This window comes from Heliconius melpomene, chromosome 1 (genome assembly GCF_056956725.1).
Source record: "Heliconius melpomene rosina isolate 202511_hmr_F chromosome 1, ASM5695672v1, whole genome shotgun sequence".
Lineage (NCBI taxonomy): Eukaryota > Metazoa > Arthropoda > Insecta > Lepidoptera > Nymphalidae > Heliconius > Heliconius melpomene.
In genome coordinates this window covers 6042310-6063132 of record NC_140389.1, presented here as the reverse complement: position 1 = coordinate 6063132, position 20823 = coordinate 6042310, and the positions used below count along the sequence as shown (strand labels likewise).

General features: G+C 34.0%; 2 protein-coding genes across 3 annotated transcripts in view; both read left to right on the top strand.

Annotated features, from left to right (window-relative positions):
• The window catches only part of side-II (sidestep II transmembrane protein), a 339951-nt gene that overhangs the window by 164683 nt on the left and 154445 nt on the right, over positions 1 to 20823 (top strand). For both annotated transcript variants that reach the window (XM_085195977.1, XM_085195968.1), the window contains exons 4-5: positions 12025 to 12233; positions 18133 to 18246. In XM_085195977.1, coding sequence (XP_085052103.1) covers positions 12025 to 12233; positions 18133 to 18246 — 323 coding nt within the window. The remainder of the gene's footprint in view (positions 1 to 12024; positions 12234 to 18132; positions 18247 to 20823) is intronic.
• Positions 18525 to 20717, top strand: LOC146541097 (uncharacterized). The gene has a single exon (XM_085195745.1). It carries the CDS (start codon positions 18604 to 18606, stop codon positions 20005 to 20007), a length of 1404 nt encoding a protein of 467 aa, XP_085051871.1. The 5' UTR covers positions 18525 to 18603; the 3' UTR covers positions 20008 to 20717.

Genomic DNA, 20823 nt, shown 5'->3' with positions numbered 1-20823 from the left:
AAAATGCAAGACTTGCTTCGAGATATATGTATGTGTATCTACTAAGTATATACGTATTACGAGCATTATCTATTCGTATAGTATGCACTTTCTTTTTTTTATTTTTGTTATTGCTTCATGAGGGATCCACTATATGTGGGATCCAGAACGTGTATATACAGCGGTAGGCATAGGGAACCTCGTACCTAGGTAGGTAAGACACTCCGTTCCCCACTTATTAAAATAATGTATGTCTTAAATTATTCTGCCTAATTTAAAATGATGAGCTTCAAACAATAATCTAAATGTTAAATTAGGTAGTATTATATGGCTTTGTGCTTAAAAAAAAGTAAAAATGATAACAATAGAACAGAAACATTAAATAAAGAAAACCCTACTCAATAAGTAATGTACTACAAAAGTCTATTACGAGAATCATCAAAGGACGAGGTTCGATTGGAATGGTGATGGAGATGGCAGATCGATTGGGGCTATTTCATACATAATTTAGCGGTAATATTATCGTTGAGGTTAGTTTCATGTCAAGTTATAAGCTTAAAGCGTATTTAATACAAAAATATTTTTTAGGAAACGTATTGAATTAAATTACAAGAGCTGTAACTAGATGTATATAAAAAAATAAAATGCTGCAGGAACTAGAAGATTAGTCCTGCAAGGAAATAAGTGGCTTTGAGATTTTTGTTTAAACGCTTAATCTTATAAATTAAGCCCATAATAAAGGAACATAAAGCATATTTACCCGCCTATTAACTCTGAACGTATAGAACTGTGCATCGATAGACGAATAATTTTCATGGCAAAAGCATGACTGCTTATAATCCAATTGGAATACAATCAAAGAAATCGTATCGTAGCCATAACATTTTTTGTTGGTAATTTCTTTTTTTTCTTCACGATTTATCAGGTTCATGGTGTACATAAAGAAAGAGAAAATGGAGACCCATGGTGTCTTACGTGGTGGAACGTTGATCTTTATTTATTGGCCAAAGTTGGGAAATGAAAATAGTTCATTCCTCCGAGTGGAGAACCCATAACCATTACAGGTTACCTAGCTGTGTCCATAAAACGACACAAAATAACGACATAATTTTAAATTAAAATTAAGGAATATCTTAGCAATTTGATTTAAAATTAAATCGAAAAAGTGAGAATATTGAACTTCCAAAGGCATTGTCAATACAGGCCCCTGCTTATAAAATATTCGTCGATCCTGAACAGGCATTGTTACAAAATCTGAAGCCGACGCCGTTAGGTCTTTTAAAGCTTAAGAAAGTTACGCTCTTGCGACATCTTCATGAATAAATTATTTTAACTTGCTCTAATTTCTAAAGGTAATACTTGAATGTTAGTCTAGATAGGAATTTAGTTTAAAATTATTATTTTTAGGGTTCCGTATATCAAAAGATAAAAACCTTAATAGCCCTTATAGGATCACTTTGTTGTCCGTCCGTCTGTCAAGACTATTTGTCTCGAGATCATACGAAGATTGCAAGCGTAAATTAATATCATATTTGGGTCTATGGTCCCATGAAATACAGAAAAAAAATTAAGTTTTTAGGTCAACACAAATAAATGATATTTCTATTGTACATGTTAGCTTTGGGATCAACTTTAACATTTATAACATTTATGTATATTGTAAAAATCATATATAAATAAAATCTTTATTTATAACTTTTTACTTGACCAAATCGCACTACGTTCAACCGATTTTACGTTACCTAAAAAAAAGTAAATCCGCGCACAATTTTCAATAACACAACGATATTTATAATCGAGGTCAAACTTTCCATTAAGAGTTCAACCGGCCAACAATAGGGCGCAATGAAAATAAAAAATAAGCGCCGGCCTTGTTTCTTCGTAATAAAAGTTAGCACGCATCCTAAACGCCTTATACATTTTAATGCCACTTTTTTGGGATGAGCCGCCGTGACAGAACACCTATACGTGACACTTGTGTGTCCGAATTGCCCTGATATACGTGTTTGTTATAGTAAAAACGTAATTTTCAGTTTCTATTGTATTATTGTGAGGGTATTTTTTATTTGGGGTGCTAATTTTGGTTTTCTATCATTATCTTGAATATAAAATTCTTCCGTTATGTACTTATCGATTGGCAGACAAAGGCATTTTTTCGGACACGTTTAGTGTTTAGATACTCCATTCTTCATTTTCCGCCAAATTTTTGGAATTGGAACTTAGCACCACGCTTTGCCTCGACACCAGGGCAAAGAAAATGGAAATATTAAATATTTCATTACTTCGGGTGGGAATCGTATCACAAACTTCGCGTTTACAATCACACATTGTGCCTCTACGCCACGATTGGCCTCACGTGATAGTACTTCACTTAAAAAAATTAGATAGGGAATGTTCAGAAGCAATAAAGAAGGTTTTTGTTTAAATTCCAGGGGATTTCCTATTGAAATAGGAAATCCTGTTCCCACCATATATCCACTATATCTACCATGCATGCAACTGCGATTGACGACTAGTTTTATATTATAAATATATTTTTGTGAGATATATTCTAAGATATCTTATAATATAGGATTTACGAGCCATTAAATTAAACTCCTAATTAAAAATATGAACAAACCACCTGAAACTCACCTAAAATTCTCAAAACAAACACCGTTATCAGTCAGAAAACGCAATAAATAAAGACGAGCACACATTTATAACAAGTATCAAGCAATTCCTGTGGAGTGAAGGCGTGCAAATGTTTCGAAGGCAATAAATCTCGCGGCGGAAGCTGACGGCATGAATCATAGGGTTCGAGGGCACTTGGCAAGTAGGTTGAGAGAGATGAGTACCACGAGACACGAGTGGTGGGAGTTCATTTCTAGGGGGTCTATTATTGGATCTACATATAAGGTTTAGTTGATGGTAATCATTTTAAGGTGGAATTTGTAGAAGGTGTATCTTAGTAGAATATAGTAAGAGAATGTTTTTTACACATGTATAGGATTTGTATGTATAAAATTGTTAGCTTAAATTCAAAAAATATTCATTTTGTCCTGTAATTTATTTTTTAACAGTAAGTTCTGATTGTAATTTAGTTTAAATTGCGCAATTGTAAATAGACAGAAACATAACAATATTAAAAATTAGCAGCAAATATTATATTATAATCTAATAATACTGCAATAAATAAAATTATATTAAACAGATTTTACAAACTTCGAAGTTATAACGTTGCTAACTTTTTGTTTTATTGGTTTCGTGTTCAACATGGTGTTGGAAAAAAATCACAAAAGAAAAAAAATCTTTAAAATAACATTGTAATAAACAAGAAACTTAGTTACACTAATCGTCGCAGCTTTGTTTGCGAGGAAAATAGAAAAAACTAACTTTTTCCCGTTCCCTAGGAATTTCAAAAATCCTGTCTTGGCAACCTGGTTGCATCTAGTTTCGTCTGTGCGTTGTCTATCGGTCTTACTAACGGAAGAGTTTTATATACATGATGGTGGTTATCTGTATTGTACCCTTTATTATTATAATTATAAATAAAATTATTTTTTTCTTCTAAACTATACAAAATAGACTTAAAAGCTAAGATTTCATCACAGAATAAAAGAGGAAGCCTAAAGCTATTTATTTACTACTTCACAGCAATTTACTTTGAATCGCGAGTGGAGTGGAGTGAGCTCAAAGGATGGATCGGTGCAGGTCGTGATTGCGACGCGCTGTCGACCGGCGATAATGAATCAAATTTGTATCTAACTTCTTTAAATGTTACTGTCTTTTTATCTTAAGACTAGGTATTGCCTACGGCTCCGCTTGTGTGATCATATGTAAATCACAGTTGTAGAGTAGTGTATGATACATGATGCTCTGTAAATGTTCGCTGTTAAACTGATAGGTTTTGGGTTTGATTCCCACTCGAAAGCGTGATATTGAGTTCCGCCTCAACATCATACACGCAATGCCTAATGCCTGTATTAGTAGGATCGAAGTGTCTTATTTCTAGGTCTCCAGGTTCCCTCTATCTACCTTGTTTTGTACGGGATATGGCGTGAAGAAAAAACCTTACTTGTTTCCATATAGTGGGCGGCAGCTAGTATTAATAAAGAAAACGTACATTTTGTCACTTAGCAACCCATTCCAAATCAACTTTCACTCTACATAACAATAACGTGCCAAGCCTTTGATCCCGCCAACACAGTATTGTCAATTATCCTACACCTGTCGTTTGCATTCCCCATTTTATTCTCCACAAATAATGAATCAAAGCCTCGAACGATCAAACGTATGTCACATATTAAATTATTCAAAAGAATATTGTAATATTCGCTAGTGTTCGCCTGTGACAGACGCGGCTCTGTCACTTTTGTGGATCACAGATATATTATAGAGGGAGATATTGTATGTAAAATTTGTATACGGTTATCAAAATCATATGTCTTCATATTGGATGTTTACTGAGTTTTTTGAATCATATATTTCATTTATTCGTATTGTCTTGTTAAAAATATTCAAGAAATATTTATTGTCTCTTGCTAAAAGATCATTTTAGAAGTTTATAAGAAATTTGATGCGGCTCGATAAGAATGTATGGCTTAGTTAGCTGGAGTGCTTGAATTTGTTCAGTTCGAGCCTCAATGCTTTGAATTTTATTAGTTTTTTCCGTTTTGGGCCGTTCCGCATGCAGCCCGACCCATTTTCGAAATGTCTTAAGACTAAGTTCCGTCTGCTGCCTTAGCGTAAATAAATTCTTGGAAAGCAATGACTACCATAAAACACTATACCAAACAAGCAAGCCAAATATTAGGTAAGTATATATTTTGCAAATCCATAATAATATTATATCTAACTAGCGGACGCGCGCAGCTTCGCTTGCGTATTTAGACGGGGGGGTCGAGAAAGTGAATTCTAATAAACCATAAAACATGTGTTCAATGAAATATTTTTAAGTCTAAATTTCTAATTTTATAAAAATCGGTGGCGATTTAAAGATTTTTCCATACAAACTTTCAACCCCTTATTTGCATTCTAGAAAACCATGAAACACGTGTTCAATTAAATACTTTTAAGAGCCTGAATTTCTAATTTTATAACAATTGGTGCCGATTTAAAAAAAAATCTATACAAACTTTCAACCCCTTATATGCACCCTTAGAGGGAGAATTCTAGAAAACGATGGAACACGTGTTCAATTAAATACTTTTAAAAATCTAAATTTAAAATTTTATGAAAATCGATGCCGATTTAATTTTTTTTCCATACAAACTTTCAACCCCTATTTCACCCCTTTAGGGTTAAAATTTTTCAAAATCCCTTCTTATTGGATGTCCAGATTCCGAAAGTAAATATCTGTCCAAATTCCACGTTTCTACCATCAGCGGTTACGGCTGTGCGTGCGTCTTACCTCAGTCAGTGAGGACAACTATATATATAGATTAATACTTACCCTAATATACTAATGCTTAAATGAAATAATGAAAAAATATCCAAATCCATGATTTTCGTTACTACAGAAAATTAATTTTATATAAATAGAAACATATGTGAATATATTTTAATATGCAAAGGTAAGCAAGTACACAAATATTCTTATAAGCCACAAAATTCCTAGCGAAAGTGTTTCCTTGTATCATTCCATCAAAGCTTAATATTAATACGTAATTCAGAAGAAAGAAGACATGTTGTCATAAAAGGTCAAAGAGCCTCGGGGGATGAACGAGGTGTCATGTATAAATTTGCAATTCGGCAACCCTCTAAGTACTACAACGCTTATTTTATAAGCAAATATAAAATACGATGTACGAAAGTAGGTATGTTGAATAATGAAAACTTTAGTCGATATTTTTTTTCACTGTCTACCCCGCACGAATAGGGATAGATAGAGGGAACCTGGGAACCTAGTGTTGTTACACTCTGTTCTCATTAAGGTGTGATGAGTGGCGGAACAAAAATAATTGTGTACACGAAGCAGGCGAGAGCGGATAACTTATTAATAATATAATATATTCAACCAAGTAGAAAGAATCATTCTCGAATTGATTAAACAAATTCTATGCTCAATTCTCATTATAGCAACAAATCAAGTATAATATTCAATTGACATCACAGCGAATGCTTCTATAATTTAATTTAGCAAAATGAAAACATTAATAGGTGTCCCCTAAGCCCTTTACGGAATGGCAGTCGTAGCGTTGACGGATAAAAGAGCAAACACACCTATCCCCCGATTTATAGCATACATTCTATTTTTATGGGCCCGGCGTCACATTCACGTATTGTTTTGAGTGAATGCCAGTTCGGCTTTACAATTTTCATCGGCGTACAATATTTTTGGAGCTTGGTTTTTAGTTAAACCTGTTATTTCTTCTCGCATCGCTGCTGGGTTTTATTGGTCTTGGTAGGTTTTGTTTTAATTTTTTTAAAAATTCCATTTGGATAAACCAAAGCAGAATCTGTCTAACGGTTATGGAGCAGGTGATAAAAATTGGCACAACGGCACAGCATCTGTCCGTAAAACGCAACGGTTGCGGGTTCGATTATTATTTGTGGAAATGAACCGTCGACCTACACTTAGCACTTATAATTCTCTAACTCTTAAACTAACAACATTAGTAATAATTGGGATTATTTAAATATCACATATTTTCTTTAGTTATTTAAAAAATTGTCTCATAAATTAAATCCACTATCGATGCACGTTCTTAGACATCTCTTTCTTTATATTTCATCAGGCGTTTGCTTCAGACTTAAAATTAAATCTTCGTTTACTTCAAATAATGCCCAACAACTAGAAGTTTGTATTGCAAAATTTGTAATAATCAAAGTTAAGTCATCACGCCCAAAAACAAAATCTCCAATCAGAAATTTAATATGAAACTGAACTGGTTAAACGTAAGAGAGAGTAAAGAAGATCATTTGTTTAAGGCAGCGTCGTCACGTCGCCGCTAAAGGCAGCTGCTAAGGGGATGTACCAAATTGACAAAGGGCAGGGCTCATCGTTTTGCGACTGAAGGCGAGTACGCTGTTTAGAATACGCGATGAGATGAAAAATAAGTCTTGAAAATATTAGAAAAATAACGTAGATTGCATTGTATTCGATACTACTGTTAAGTATCATTTGAAAGTTGTCTTGTCATCATCACTCTGTTAGCCCAATTTTTGAGAAATTCCTTTTTAGTGGTGGAAGTCAATTTGCGTTATTACTAAAGCGAGGAAATAGACTTAGAAAATTCGTGTGTTTTATATCTTTAAACTCACATAAACAAAGTTGCGGACCACTACTCTGAGAATTCCGGACGCTCTTTGAAAATAAAAAAAAATAAAATAAAAAGAGGCAATAAACTTTTCCCATACTCAGCTCATACGAGAATATATTTCCCCATACAATAATGTTCCAAGCCAGCAGAAAAAGTCACGCGTGGATGCTTTATCATCGCTAATGTTGTGTCACATCCTTCACCCGACTGCTCCTCACGCACGTTTGCCCCGCGATCTGATAACATCCTAAATTTACAAACAATTCAAATTTCCTTTCATATTTATTATCAAATTGGTCAGTGGGGTACATTGAATAATGTATTTTAGAAAAATATTGGCTTAGAATTTTTGGTTTATTATTTCGATAATTTGTTGATATTTTATTTAATCAGTCTAAGCTTATTCTTCTTCGAATATAAATTAATATAATAATCAATGACTTTTTTTTGAATAGCAGGGTAGCCTAATACCTAATCTATACTAATATAATAAAGCGGAAGAGTTTGTTTGTTTGTTTGTTTGAACGCTAAGATTTCTGGATCTACTGGTCCGATTTACTTTGTTTTTGTTTTGTATGAAAGCTGCATTCTTCAGAAGTGCTATAGGCTATATAATATAACATTACACATATAAACTAATATATTTTAAAGTACTTTCTAATTTGACATGCAATTTATTCTGCCATGTTAATAACAACCGTCGCGTCGCTACGCAACCGTTACCGCGACATTTTGATATTCATCCTTATGAAAATAAATATAATATATAAATAGTTTACTGTATAACATTGTAATAAATAATTAAGGAGATGTCACTGATTCGAAATGACCTAGCCTTCGGGCGGCATAGTAGGAGTATGACCGACGCGAAAATATTCTTATAGTTCAAGCAGGCGTAGCCGCGTCCGGGTCCACTAGTGTTAAAATACTCAGTTTATCACTTTTTGCGCGCGTGTGACTCTCTGTCCCTGTCTCCTTGCATCACAACGGCTAGTAGTGATTCACTGTCACTGAACGAACGAATTTTTTTTACATAAAAATCAAGATCTAAAGCCCTGCACGTTCTTCCGATGTTTAATAAAACATTATTAAAATATCCACGTAACAATCTGATATCGAGTCGAATACCAATTTTTAATTAAAACTTTAGCAATGTAGACTAATTTGAAACAATTAATATACTTCACCTCATTTCGGAAAGTGCTTTGTGGATTATATTAATATATTCAGAAAGGATCGCTAAGAAAGTTACTTACATAGTTGTCAGAAGTGGTCTTCTTAAAGTCATTATGAGGATTGAATTCTACATGATAATAATTCTCTTCAAGATTGCGGCGTATGAATCATTTTGATTAAATTACTTTTATACTCATATGTGGAGTAGTTTATATAGTGCCGGAGGTTACAAGGTCTTATCTTGGATTATTTTTTCTAACTTCGTAACAAGACATTTAATGCCCCAGTGTTTTTTTTTCCCTTTTACCCGACTGCATTCGAAAGAGGGTATGAAGGAGAATTCTTTTTTCCACAAGGCTGCCAAGTTTTTAACGTCTGAGGTGTCGTCAAAGTCAATACAACTGTAGCAGTAATAAGCTAAATAAATTTAACAAAATACTGCAGCAAATGATAACTCCTCTTACTTTATAATATTTATCATAATAGCGTATTCCAAAATAGTACATCACTTCGAAAATTCAACCTATTCAAGTAATATGAGCGCTCCCAGAAACAAATAGAGGAAACTGTGACAGAATATGCTAATTAAATGAATAAGCATTCATGATAAATACGAGAAGCAACAGACGTTGATTGAACATTCCTACAAACTTGAGGCGATCGATCACACCCTCACGCTACGTACGAACTTCGATGTGCGTCAAATAACATGATGGTAACAATGCTATTGAGGAACTTTGCCCAAATTGTATGTGGAGGTTTATTATTTTAAAAAACTGTTGTTGATGTTTTATGTATAGGAGATTAATTATTATAATATTTTTTTGTTGAGATACAAAATCCTATTTTACGCAATTATTTCCACATCATAATCAAGGATGATTATGATGTGGAAATAATTGCGTAAAACTGTCTTCTCTGTGATATATCGTGTTTGATAATATATCTGTGATTTCTCATAAGTATCTGAAACGAACTGAAATGGTTTATAAATATATTTTTTATGAAAATTAAATTACATGTAATACTTCCTTTAGAATATTTTAAATTTGTGGGATTTTTCATTTTTCCAGGTAGCAATTAACTTCATATCAATAATACTTGTACAATTGTTATTACAAAGTAAAATAGTTCACTTAAGAGCAATGCCTCAACTCAATCTATGCCGACAGATGAATGATATAGAGTGACATTTGATATATCGCAGCTTCCAAACGACAAACGACGTAACAATAAACGACAATATTGGATAATGGAGATGGTGTAAAGCGACCCCCACTCGATGTTATTAAGCAAATATATTATACAATATGTACAAATATATATTTTTAATATTAAAGACATAAACGTTAAATTTTATCGTACAGTCTTCTTATTGAACAATAATAATATTAATAAATAGTTGATAGATTGCTGTTGAAGAATTTTACTTTTGTAACACATTATCAGTAAGTATAATTTTGTACAATTATATGGACAATTATATATTGTCCTATTATTATATTTTTAAATATATTTTAAATCTACATAGATTAACTTTTGTAACTATTCTTCAAATAGTGTTATATTGAAATTATCTTTACAATTTCAGAGTATCAAAAAAAAAAAATTAGTGATAAACCACTAAAAAAAGTTTTAATAGTTTGTGAAGGGAATGAATGAATATTTCAATACACCAAAATATATATATTTTTTTGATCAATTTTACATATTTCATTTAAGGACTGGAATAAATTTTTGTTTATATAAAAGGCCTTTACTAAGGTTCTAAGCTCATATTCGATTCGCGATCCTCGACTTGGACAAAAAACAAGTGTTTCACCCGTCACTCTTATAAGTGGCTCAAACAATATACTTACATGAAAATAAAAGCCCCGCGATGAGTGGTGCCGTAATTCGGTATATTTCATCGTTGTAATCCGTTTTATGATTATACACTCTTCTTTTTGTGCCTTGCCTTTTGAATTCTCTACGCTATTGTAGAATTATGGGTCGTGTGAGGACCTGATTTATGTGAGGGACCAGATTTTTACCTTTGTTTGTTTTAACGGAATGTTACATTTTACCTGATAAACCATGTGTTATGCTTCCGTGGAAAAAAATTGTATAAATACAAGTAACATGTTATCCATGTCGTTGAAATGTGGTACATACTTTGTCTACAGTACTTTTAGAATTATTAGTTTGTAAAAGATATATTATAAGTATTTTGATATAATTCCATTAATTGAAATAATATTTAATTATTAAGTATATAGCAGGCTTAGTGTTAAACATTCCACTCGCTACTTTCCGCCGAATTCTGAATTCTGAAAAATATTAAATATTTCATATCCTCAAGTGAGAATCAAACCCACAGCCTGTCGCGTTTACAGTCACACGCTTGTACCACTGCACCACTGCACCTCAGTCGAAATACGAATATAGATAAAATAAATAATATATATAAATATAAAATAAAGATAAAGAGTAAATATGTAAGACGAAGGCGTATAAGCCGAACATTAACGCCAAAAGCTCAAAGATCGAAGTAATTAAAAATTAAAATTTTTGAAAGCATTCAAATATTTAAAAAATATTTTTAAATATTGGAGCAAAATGTTTCTAATGGAGATTATCATCGTTTCTTTTCTCACTTCGTAATCATTAATTATTAATAAGTTTGTGAAATTTCTTTTCTAATAAAATTTTGTATTTTTGGAAATCTTTAGAAATATTTTTTATACGACAATATAAACTCAAAGGCTCAACTCCAAAAGGTTACGGCTTCAATATCATATCAGAATATTCTATATTCTTTAAATAATACTCTCTTTTTTGTTAGCGTAAGTATGGTAAAAAATTACTTAAGTAATATCTTTTAATACGGTGTCAAAATCTAGAGTAATATTTATATAAAAAGAAATAATATTTAGTTGTTTTTGTCATTTATATAATAAAAATTGTAAACTCGTCCGAGCTCTCATCCATGGTGACATGTGGTCTGACGCGGAGCTATCGATATTCGGAGTTTGGGAATATGCCCGTCCCGCGCAAACATTCTGCATCTGGAACGCGCGTTTTTGACAGCTGTAGTTCAAGCTTTACTAGGAATATTCTGGTTTTTTTTATATTATGGTAATATTTTTATGTTATTTTCGTTATAATTTTGTTGAACTTCATATGACATTTAATTTTTTTATAATTTAATAGAGAGTAGAAAACGGAGAGACTTATAAATAGTGTTTTTTTTTACTTTCAGGCCGTATGAGGAACAGCATGGTAACACCTTTGAGGCACTCTGTTCCATACTTTCGTCCCAATTTTTGACGAAATTTAAAGCCCCTCTTTGTATTTTTACTACAAACTAGGAAAAATCGCGCTTACAATTTATAATAATTTAAATAATTTACTAAAAATATTGCTGTTGCTAACAAATAAATAATAAAGTTTTGTTTTAAAACTTAGAATCTAGAGATCGAATATCATATTACACAATATACGAAAATAGCAAACGAAACCATAAATCAATAACCAACTTGTCACTAAAGGTTTTAACATCAAACGTTTAGTCAAGATCTCTCGAATATACAAGTACCCTCCTTACTCAACTAGGTCAAATAGTTAAATTAGTTTTTTGTTCCAGTTTCGATGTGAGAGGCAAGCACTTATCAGAGGCCAGGCATTGGTCTGCTCCAGAGGTGTTTGGTCCTCGGGCGCATTTCTCAACGTCGCCTCCCCCCGCGTCTCTCCTCGTGAGAGATGTCAAGAGGCGAGACGAGGGCGTGTACAGATGTCGTGTGGACTTCAGGAACACGCAAACTACTAGCTTTAGATATAATCTTACTGTTGTTGGTGAGTATGAATTGGTCCTTGGATTTGCTGTATTATTTTGTTAGCTAAACTTTATTAAACTTAGTGGTTATAGCTAGCTAAAATGTTTCAATATGATATAAGAAAGTAAATTTCAATTAATCTATCTATATATATATAAAAGGACTTGTCCTCACTGACTGAGGTAAGACGCACGCACAGCCGTAACCGCTGTGCGTAGAAACGTTAAATTTGGACAAAAGTTTACTTTCGTAATCTGGACATCCACTAAGAAGGGAGTTTGAAAAATTTTAACCCTAAAGGGGTGAAATAGGGGTTCAAAGTTTGTATGGAAAAAAATTTAAATCGCCACCGATTTTTATAAAATTTGAAATTTAGACTCTTAAAAATATTTCATTGAACACATGTTTCATGGGTTGTTAGAATTCACCCTTAAATACGCAAGCGAAGCTGCGCGCGTCCGCTAGTAAAATATAAAGTTAGTTGATTTCTACACAAACGCCGATTGAAGGACGCCGTGCTCTCGCTCTCACTTGCAAACTTGAGTCAGTCGGAACCTTACTTATTCCCAATTAACCGATGAGGCAAAGTCGAAGATAAAAGCTAGTTCCTTACAACCTCCACCTTTTTGAAGTCAATAAATATAAATAACTTCTTTTATTAAATTTATAACAATTTCCTTTTAGCATTCATAAATATCTATTTCGCTGAATACATCAATCGAAGCGAACTGATACTCGTAGCTATTAGTAAGTTTAAAAGAGTATCGTGACCTTATGAAATGCCATGCAAATGCTAATAGCCAACTCCTAGCACCTGAACGTGATAAGTGCAGATAAATGTCAAAAAGGGGGTGGTGATGTGCGTAAAAATATTTTATTTATTTATGTTCTGTATAAAACTCTTCCAAAATTGAATGATTGAAGGCTAGTAAGCTGAAAATTGTCATGTGTTTTGGGGGAGTGTAAGGGGACACTAAGAGGGGATTTGCTAAAATTCCAATGGGAACGAAAAAATGCAGAACTTTACTTCTTACGACATTACTGGTGGCGACAACAAAGTGATGCAAAATTTGAAACTATAAGAAAGATATTTTAATCTTATAAAAGATAGATATATGAAGTTGTGAACAGACGTTTGTAATTTGCATGCCTTTATAAAAAGGGTTACCTAAATAATGATTTTATAAATGCCAATGCCTTGCCATTGAAATGAAATTGCTCGCTCTAGTCTATTTTAATATAAAAGTAAATTTGTATATTATTAATTGAACAAAAAAGCTCCCGCTGCGCTGAGTTTCTTTTCAGGTTTTTATGAGGTTTAAAATTATTTAACGTTAAAAAATTAAGTATGTAAATTTGCAAGAAAATAAAATATATATACTCGTTCCTTAATATATTTAAAGTATCAATTTTCATATTTTAAGTTTATAAATTTAATATTTCTATTAAATGAAGTTTTCATCAGTATTTTACATAAATTAATTTAGTCTTTCATCTGCGGTCGGCACTACTTATAAGAAATTGAAACTAACCACTTCGTTCAATACAAGTCCAATTAATTTCCTAAAGCACTTCAATTTTAAGTGACAACGTTGCTACTTTAAATATTAATAAGTAAATTTAAAAAATGTTCAAACCATTTCTTACTTATTTAGCTTAGTGGTGGAGTTTCATATCTGTTTATCGATTTTTTTAGCTTTAAGCTAAAGGGATATATAAGCGTAATGAAAATTGGGTGGAGAGTGAGGAACGTAGCGTGTAACCATAAGTCAAGTGTTAAGACACTACGTTTCTCACTTTTCACTCAATTTACGAGACATTATGTGCTGGCGAAATTCAAAACCACGATTCGTATTGTTTCCAGATTTAGTAAAATGAAAATAATTCATTCTTGTGAGTGGTTTTGAATGAAGCTGTGGTGCTTACACGACCAGATATTGAGGCGCAGAGCCACGGCATCCTCTGTATTTATTTCCTACTTATCAACTTATGAAAAATTAAAGAATCGCACAAGTAAATAAAAGTATTAAAAGCCTAAAATCAAAATTTAAACTTTTACAACTTTTGATCTAAAACAAGTAGATGACTTATCCCGATTAAATCTTTCATAATCTCAGTCAAATACCTCGCAACTTGTATAATATTGTCTGAGTCTCAGCTTGCTCCACTATATCGTGTATATCTACTATGTAGTCAGTTTGCGAGTAATTGAATGCTCGGTAACATACCCTCGCAGGTATAATAAGATCTTTTGTTTTCTTATTATTTGTTAAATCTGTTAAGGTTTAGATTTTTCCCTGGTTTTTATATTTTCATCCTGTATCTTACATGTAGCTAGTAAATTTAGTGTTTAGGCACTCCGTTACCCACGTACTGCCCTATTTTTGAGATATTGCAACTATTAGATATTTAATCTCTCCTAATGGGAATCGAACCCACAACTTTCGCGTTTGCAGTCGCACGCTTGCGCACCTGCACTATGCCAACCTTAATTAATTATACCAACTAAAACACAAGAATAATACAAAAACACTATAATTTCATCATAATCTTTTAGCATTTTGAAATACATTTTATTATAATTAAGATTTTACTTTAACATAATATTTTCCATTTTAAAAGAGTCACGGTCAGAATCCAGAGGTACTCGTAGTTACATTAAGTAATCAGAAGAATAAAAGCCACTTCTTTGCAGCTTTAGAAACATTACAGTGTATTGTGTATAATTTTGCGCGATGCGAAAAGCACGCCAATATTCTAATGCGTTCCACCACTTTAGTTAAGTGATTAGTTTTTGCTACAGGTACTCTGGAGTTTCTTTAGAATATATATTTAGAAATTGTATTGTTTAAATGTTGGTAAGGATTATTAAATGTGTTTTTTCATTATTATTACTATTTAAGTCGTTAAATCTGTATCTAATTAACTCGGTTAATATTGTCTTCGGTCTTGAAAATTAGGGGCGTGGTAAACGGAGTGCCTTAACACTAGGTTCCTTCTGCACATTATGCTATATGCGGGATTCAGCGTGAAGCTAAAATAATGTTGATCAAATTATCCACCCGTAAGTACTATAATAATTAAATTAAATAATTATTTTGATATCATCTAACATAACTGCTAAATACAAAAATGCTAAGCGAATATTAAAATACTGCGTCATTTCATTAAATCACGTTTTTATTTTCCCATCATTTCCAAACACACAAGACTAAAAGAGCAATCAATAAGCCGACGTGAATATGATCATCAGCACTGAATAAATTAACGATCAATTTCAAAATTCATCATTGAAATTGGTTTTTAATTCGACGATCACTTTTAGCATTTTTATTGGTACCATAAATTCGTATTATGTCATTGCATTGGTTGTATTAATGAGTTACCCGATTCAGTTCCCTACGGCCGCGTGTAATTACGCCGTGGACATCGCCCGCAGTAATTGGATAGGGATCCGAACAAAACCAAATTCACGCCCAGTATTGAAACATGATCACTCACTTTCCCGCCTCTCTCGTTCACTTTTAAATTCATCTCTCGTTACCTCATAAAGATCTCTTGAAGATCTTAACAGCTCACGCTTAGTTTGCCATCGTCTGAATGCGGATGGTGTGTCAAAAGTTGATTGATTTGAATCGAGTTGGAAACTTAAAATTAGTTTGGAACACCATCAGAGATGCCGGTAGCGGCTCGGCATCTGATTATCAGTTTGTTGTCTTTCTATTACGGCTGTTCCATTGGACGCCTTTCCTCAATGTAATGCGGATCTCGTATCGCATTATAAAGTGATTTAACAAATATCCAATTTAGATTAAATTTCCAATTTTAATGCTTAAACGCTCATTCTAGATTAACTTTTCAATTTAAAATATGTATAGTATTATGTGTTATACTGAAATTTATTTCACAAGGCTTAGTAAATTTCGTTTATAACGAAACAGCTCCGGCCAAAGTCAAAGTTTTCATATAAATAATTTATAATAACATTTATGTGAGGTTTTTGAATGCTTTACAATATAATTTTATTTATAACAGCACATTTTTCACTTTAACCTGAGATCTACAGTCAAGTTGTGCATTTTAGATTTCATGAAAATAAAATCGCTCGGCTAACTTTGTTAAATTAGGATTTGCTTTGTAATCGCGTTATAAATGCGTACTCGCCCTACCATAAATAGTCTGGCTCCTTTGTGAATTCGAAAAATAACTTTTTTATACACAGAAAATCCATCAAAGCATAGACGTTACTACTGAAAAAGATTTCGAGATCGGATTTGAAAGACCAAAGGGAGCGTATTATTCATTTGTGAGTTAACGCATTTATTTATCTTTGAGCTAACAGATGAATTCACACTATTTTTGCTCGCAGTCAATGGCTCGGCTCGGAATTAGAGAGTAAAGTTAGATTGGACGAGGCCACAGTGTCGAATGTAAAACCCAATTGGGCTTTCATGCTTTAAACGGGGCCCACCGAAATAACCCTGCACGGTGCGGCCGAGAGCCCACGGCGAGGGCACGCGGTCCACGCGATTCTCGACCTACTGCCTCCATAGTTAAAGACACCAGTTTCGCGGGGGGGAGGGTGTGTGTTGGCAGCAGTGTGGGAACAGATTAATGGTAATCGAACGGAGCTGTTAGCAATCACCTGCACAGTATCGGGCTGATTAATTGCATTCAGGGATCTTCCCATATTATTGTTTATCGTATCCGTTTTAATGTAACACAATCAGCTCGGGATTAGTGCGATTGATTCCGGAGTTAGTTATGTTTGGAATAACAGTTCATTTGTGCGGAGCATTATCCCGAGTGTTTGCATATTGGTGTATTTGTTTGGTTTTTATTTGTTTCATTATTTAAATATTTTATAGGTGCTTGTTGAAATCCATATCTCTATTGTCCAATTATAAAATGATAAGCTCAAAATACAATCACAGGATTATTATTCTTAGTTTTTTTACATATTTCTAGTGTTATTCCATACTTATAAAAGAAAAAGATATTTTTAGAAAATATATAAAAATTTGAAAACCTGAACCCGAAATGCTCTGAACATTAAGCCATAAGTTCTAAACGTACTACGTCGAAATTGTAACGCGTTTGTTATAACTTGTCTTAAAAGTTTAATGCCCTCAATTTCATTTATGTTGATGATGAAATTGGCTTTAAACTTCCCAAACATCTACTAGGGCGAAGAAATCTCGGGACGAACGATTCTGAAGAAAAAGTACTCAAATGCGGCAAGTTTAGGCCATATTCGCGTTTCCCCACTTTAGTTTCCACAAAAGTTGTAGCAAGAAACAAACAAAACTAAATATTTATTTTTGTACGAGATTCACACCTCGTCATCTTGTGATTTCTTTTTCTGAATAAACTTTGAATTTTCTTATCTCAGCTCGCTCGGAAAAATTGCCAGCAAATTAATAATTTTGAACTTTTAAGGTTCCTTTGATATTGTGAAAAAAGGTTATTGCTGTATGAATAAACAGAGAAATGAGAACATTTATATAAAATTACGAATATTCAAAGATTTAACCATGTTAAATAACTATACTAGACCCATGTTTGCTGTCCATACATTTTAACAAACTTATACATATGTAACATTTTAACAACAACATAATATGTCAATGTCTTTATCGTAACGAATACCTTTTTAAGAGGCCGACTGTGATATGTGTGACTTCAAACGCAACGATTGTGAGTTCGATTCCCACTCATAGGAATGAAATATTTTTATCTTTTCGCTCTACCCCCAAGGAAAATCATAGCATTGAATTTCGCCACTTAATATTCAATGATTTGATAATTGGGCGCTAAGATTCTACTCTTCTATATGTAGGTCACGTTTCACAATGAGAAAGTTTTTCTTTTTACTCCATTTATTTTTTACATATTTTAATTGTATTATTCTATTTCAGTGCCACCAGAGAAACCAGTAGTGGTAGACAGGTGGGGTCGGGTGATTAACGCCACGACTCTCGGTCCGCACGAGGAGGGCGACGATGTCCTCCTCACCTGCCGAGTACTTGGAGGTAATATTAAAAATGTTTTTTTATACGATAATATTTTTTAGCTTCACTCACGCACATAACAAGGTAAGCAAGCAGATCCTGGCAATCTAGTGGTGAGACACTCCGTTCCCATTATGACATGACAGACATTGTGATCATATTATACTTATTATGGGACTTCGCTAACGTTTGTTTTGGTTTACACACGTGTCAGTGAGGATTTTATTTAATTTAGTGTTGTTTATTAGTTTAAGTGGAAAAGTTTAAGTTTTAAGAGGTTCCATATTATCAAGGTGTTTGGTTTTAGTAAGTGTTTGTGTTGTTAGTAGTTAGATTGGTGTTATTATATATATTTAAGTTTGTAGGTTAGGATTTAAAATGGATCCAGACCCCCCGCCTGATCCCCCTGATCCGGGTGGTATAGAAACACAGGTAAACAGAAAAAGGCAAAGCGTAGATTCTCATCCTGATGTTGATATGGTTAAAAAAACCATAATTGATCCTTCCACTGCAACTCCTTCAATTCAAAATATTTACACTCACCCCTCCCTTTCCGAAAATGCTAAGTCATACCTTGAGTCCGATAAAGGCCCTTTCATTGTGTATGTGTCGAGGGAAATTCCTGACCCGGCAGCTGGTACCTCTATTAGAGCTATCAGGTTTGGCCAGTTTCTGCACAAGAATAAAATTAACGACATCATTGATGGTGGTATTAAAAACATTGGTCGCAATAAGATTAGCGTTGAGTTCTCAAATGCTACTGCAGCGAATTTATTTTTGACTAACCCATTATTGAGTCTATGTAAATATGTTGCTGTTATACCAACCTTTAACATCACTAGAATGGGTATAGTAAGAGATGTTCCCGTTGACTTCTCATTAGATGAACTTGTCGAGTCCTTGGTATTTCCCTCTGGGTGTGGTTTAGTATTGAAAGCTAGGAGATTGAATAGGAAGAATGTAAGTGAGGGAGTAACTACATGGATTCCGACACAGTCGGTTGTAGTTACGTTCCGTGGACAAATGTTGCCTGATAGGGTCTTTTCCTATCACTCTTCCCTCCCTGTAGAACCCTACAAGTTTCCTACCATTCAATGTTTAAATTGTTGTCGGTTTGGCCATGTTAAAGCACAGTGTAGGTCAAAGCCTAGATGTTACAGGTGTTCCCAGTTGCATACTGGTGATGCATGTGACATAGCCAAGGAGGATTCTAAATGTATGTATTGTGGTAGTAAACATTTTGCCACTGACAAAGACTGCCCCGAATTTTTAAGACAACAGTCAATAAAACTTTTAATGTCACAGGAGTGCATATCCTACATGGAGGCATCATCACGTTTCCCTTCTTCCCAACGCTCTTATGCTGATATGGCAAAAGAAGTGTTCTCCCATCCTATCCCCTCATACCAATCTATTTCCAATAATAAATCCCTGTTACCTCATTCCAGTGTTCCAGTCGGTCCTAACAAATCTTACCGTAAGACTGTGTTCCAATCTCCCCGTCCCCGCGCTCCTTTAGCAAAGGGATATGATAGGTCAGCTCACCAGGCAATAACTGGTAATTGTTCCTCTTCCCTCCCTAATGGTTGTGCTCTTAATCAGGGCGTTGACAATTCAGCAATGTCAAGAAAGGATCTGTTAGTTGTTCTAACAGAGACCCTTGTGAGCATAATCTCTTCCTCTGATGAATTTCCTTTACCGTCCCACGTTGCCCAAAACCTTACTAAAATTTATAATAAAATCCTTAATAATGGATCCATTGAAGTTCCTCCAGTGGAATAGTAACAGTATTCGGCCTAAAAGGCATGAATTACTGAATATTATTTCACTTTATCAGCCTGTCATTGTTGCCCTCTCGGAGACATGGTTGTTGCCTGATTCCCATTTTAGGGTGTCAGGTTTCTCCTGTTTACGGGAGGACAGAAGTGACGGGTATGGGGGTAGTGCTCTTCTTATCCGGCACTCCTCTTCCTATTCCCGTATTCCTCTTCCACCTCACAGTCAACAGATTAATGCTGTTGCTGTGAGGGCTTTTAATATCTCCTTTCTTTCCGCTTATATTCCTCATCCTTCCTCTTCCCTCTTCCTTGAGCTGAAGTCTATTATCTCTGCGCTTCCTAGTCCTGTGCTGGTCCTGGGTGATTTTAACACTCACCACACTATGTGGGGGTGTTATTACTGTGATAGATTTTCTCCTTCGTTGGTAGACATAATTGACGATGTGGATCTCTGCATTCTCAATGATGGCTCACCGACTCGCAGGGTTAATCCTAATCAGAATCCTAGGACTGCTATTGACCTTTCCTTATGTTCTCCTTCCCTAGCTTCCCAACTATCATGGTCTGTACTTCCTTCCACCCATGGTAGTGATCACTTCCCAATTCTGTTATCCTGCAATAATACACACTCTCCTACTTTTAATCCCTATTCGACTGTTAAATATAATTTAAAAAAAGCAAACTGGTCTGAGTATGCTGACTCTGTGGATTGTATGTTGGGCAATCTTCCTGAGTCTGATAATTATGAGAATGTCGTTCTTTACTATGACAGGTTTATTTCTGTCATTTTATCTGCAGCTGACTCACATATTCCTAAAAA

Excerpts from the sequence above, each read along its gene's own strand:
- LOC146541097 (XM_085195745.1), top strand. The coding sequence starts at position 18,604 with ATGGATCCAGACCCCCCGCCTGATCCCCCTGATCCGGGTGGTATAGAA.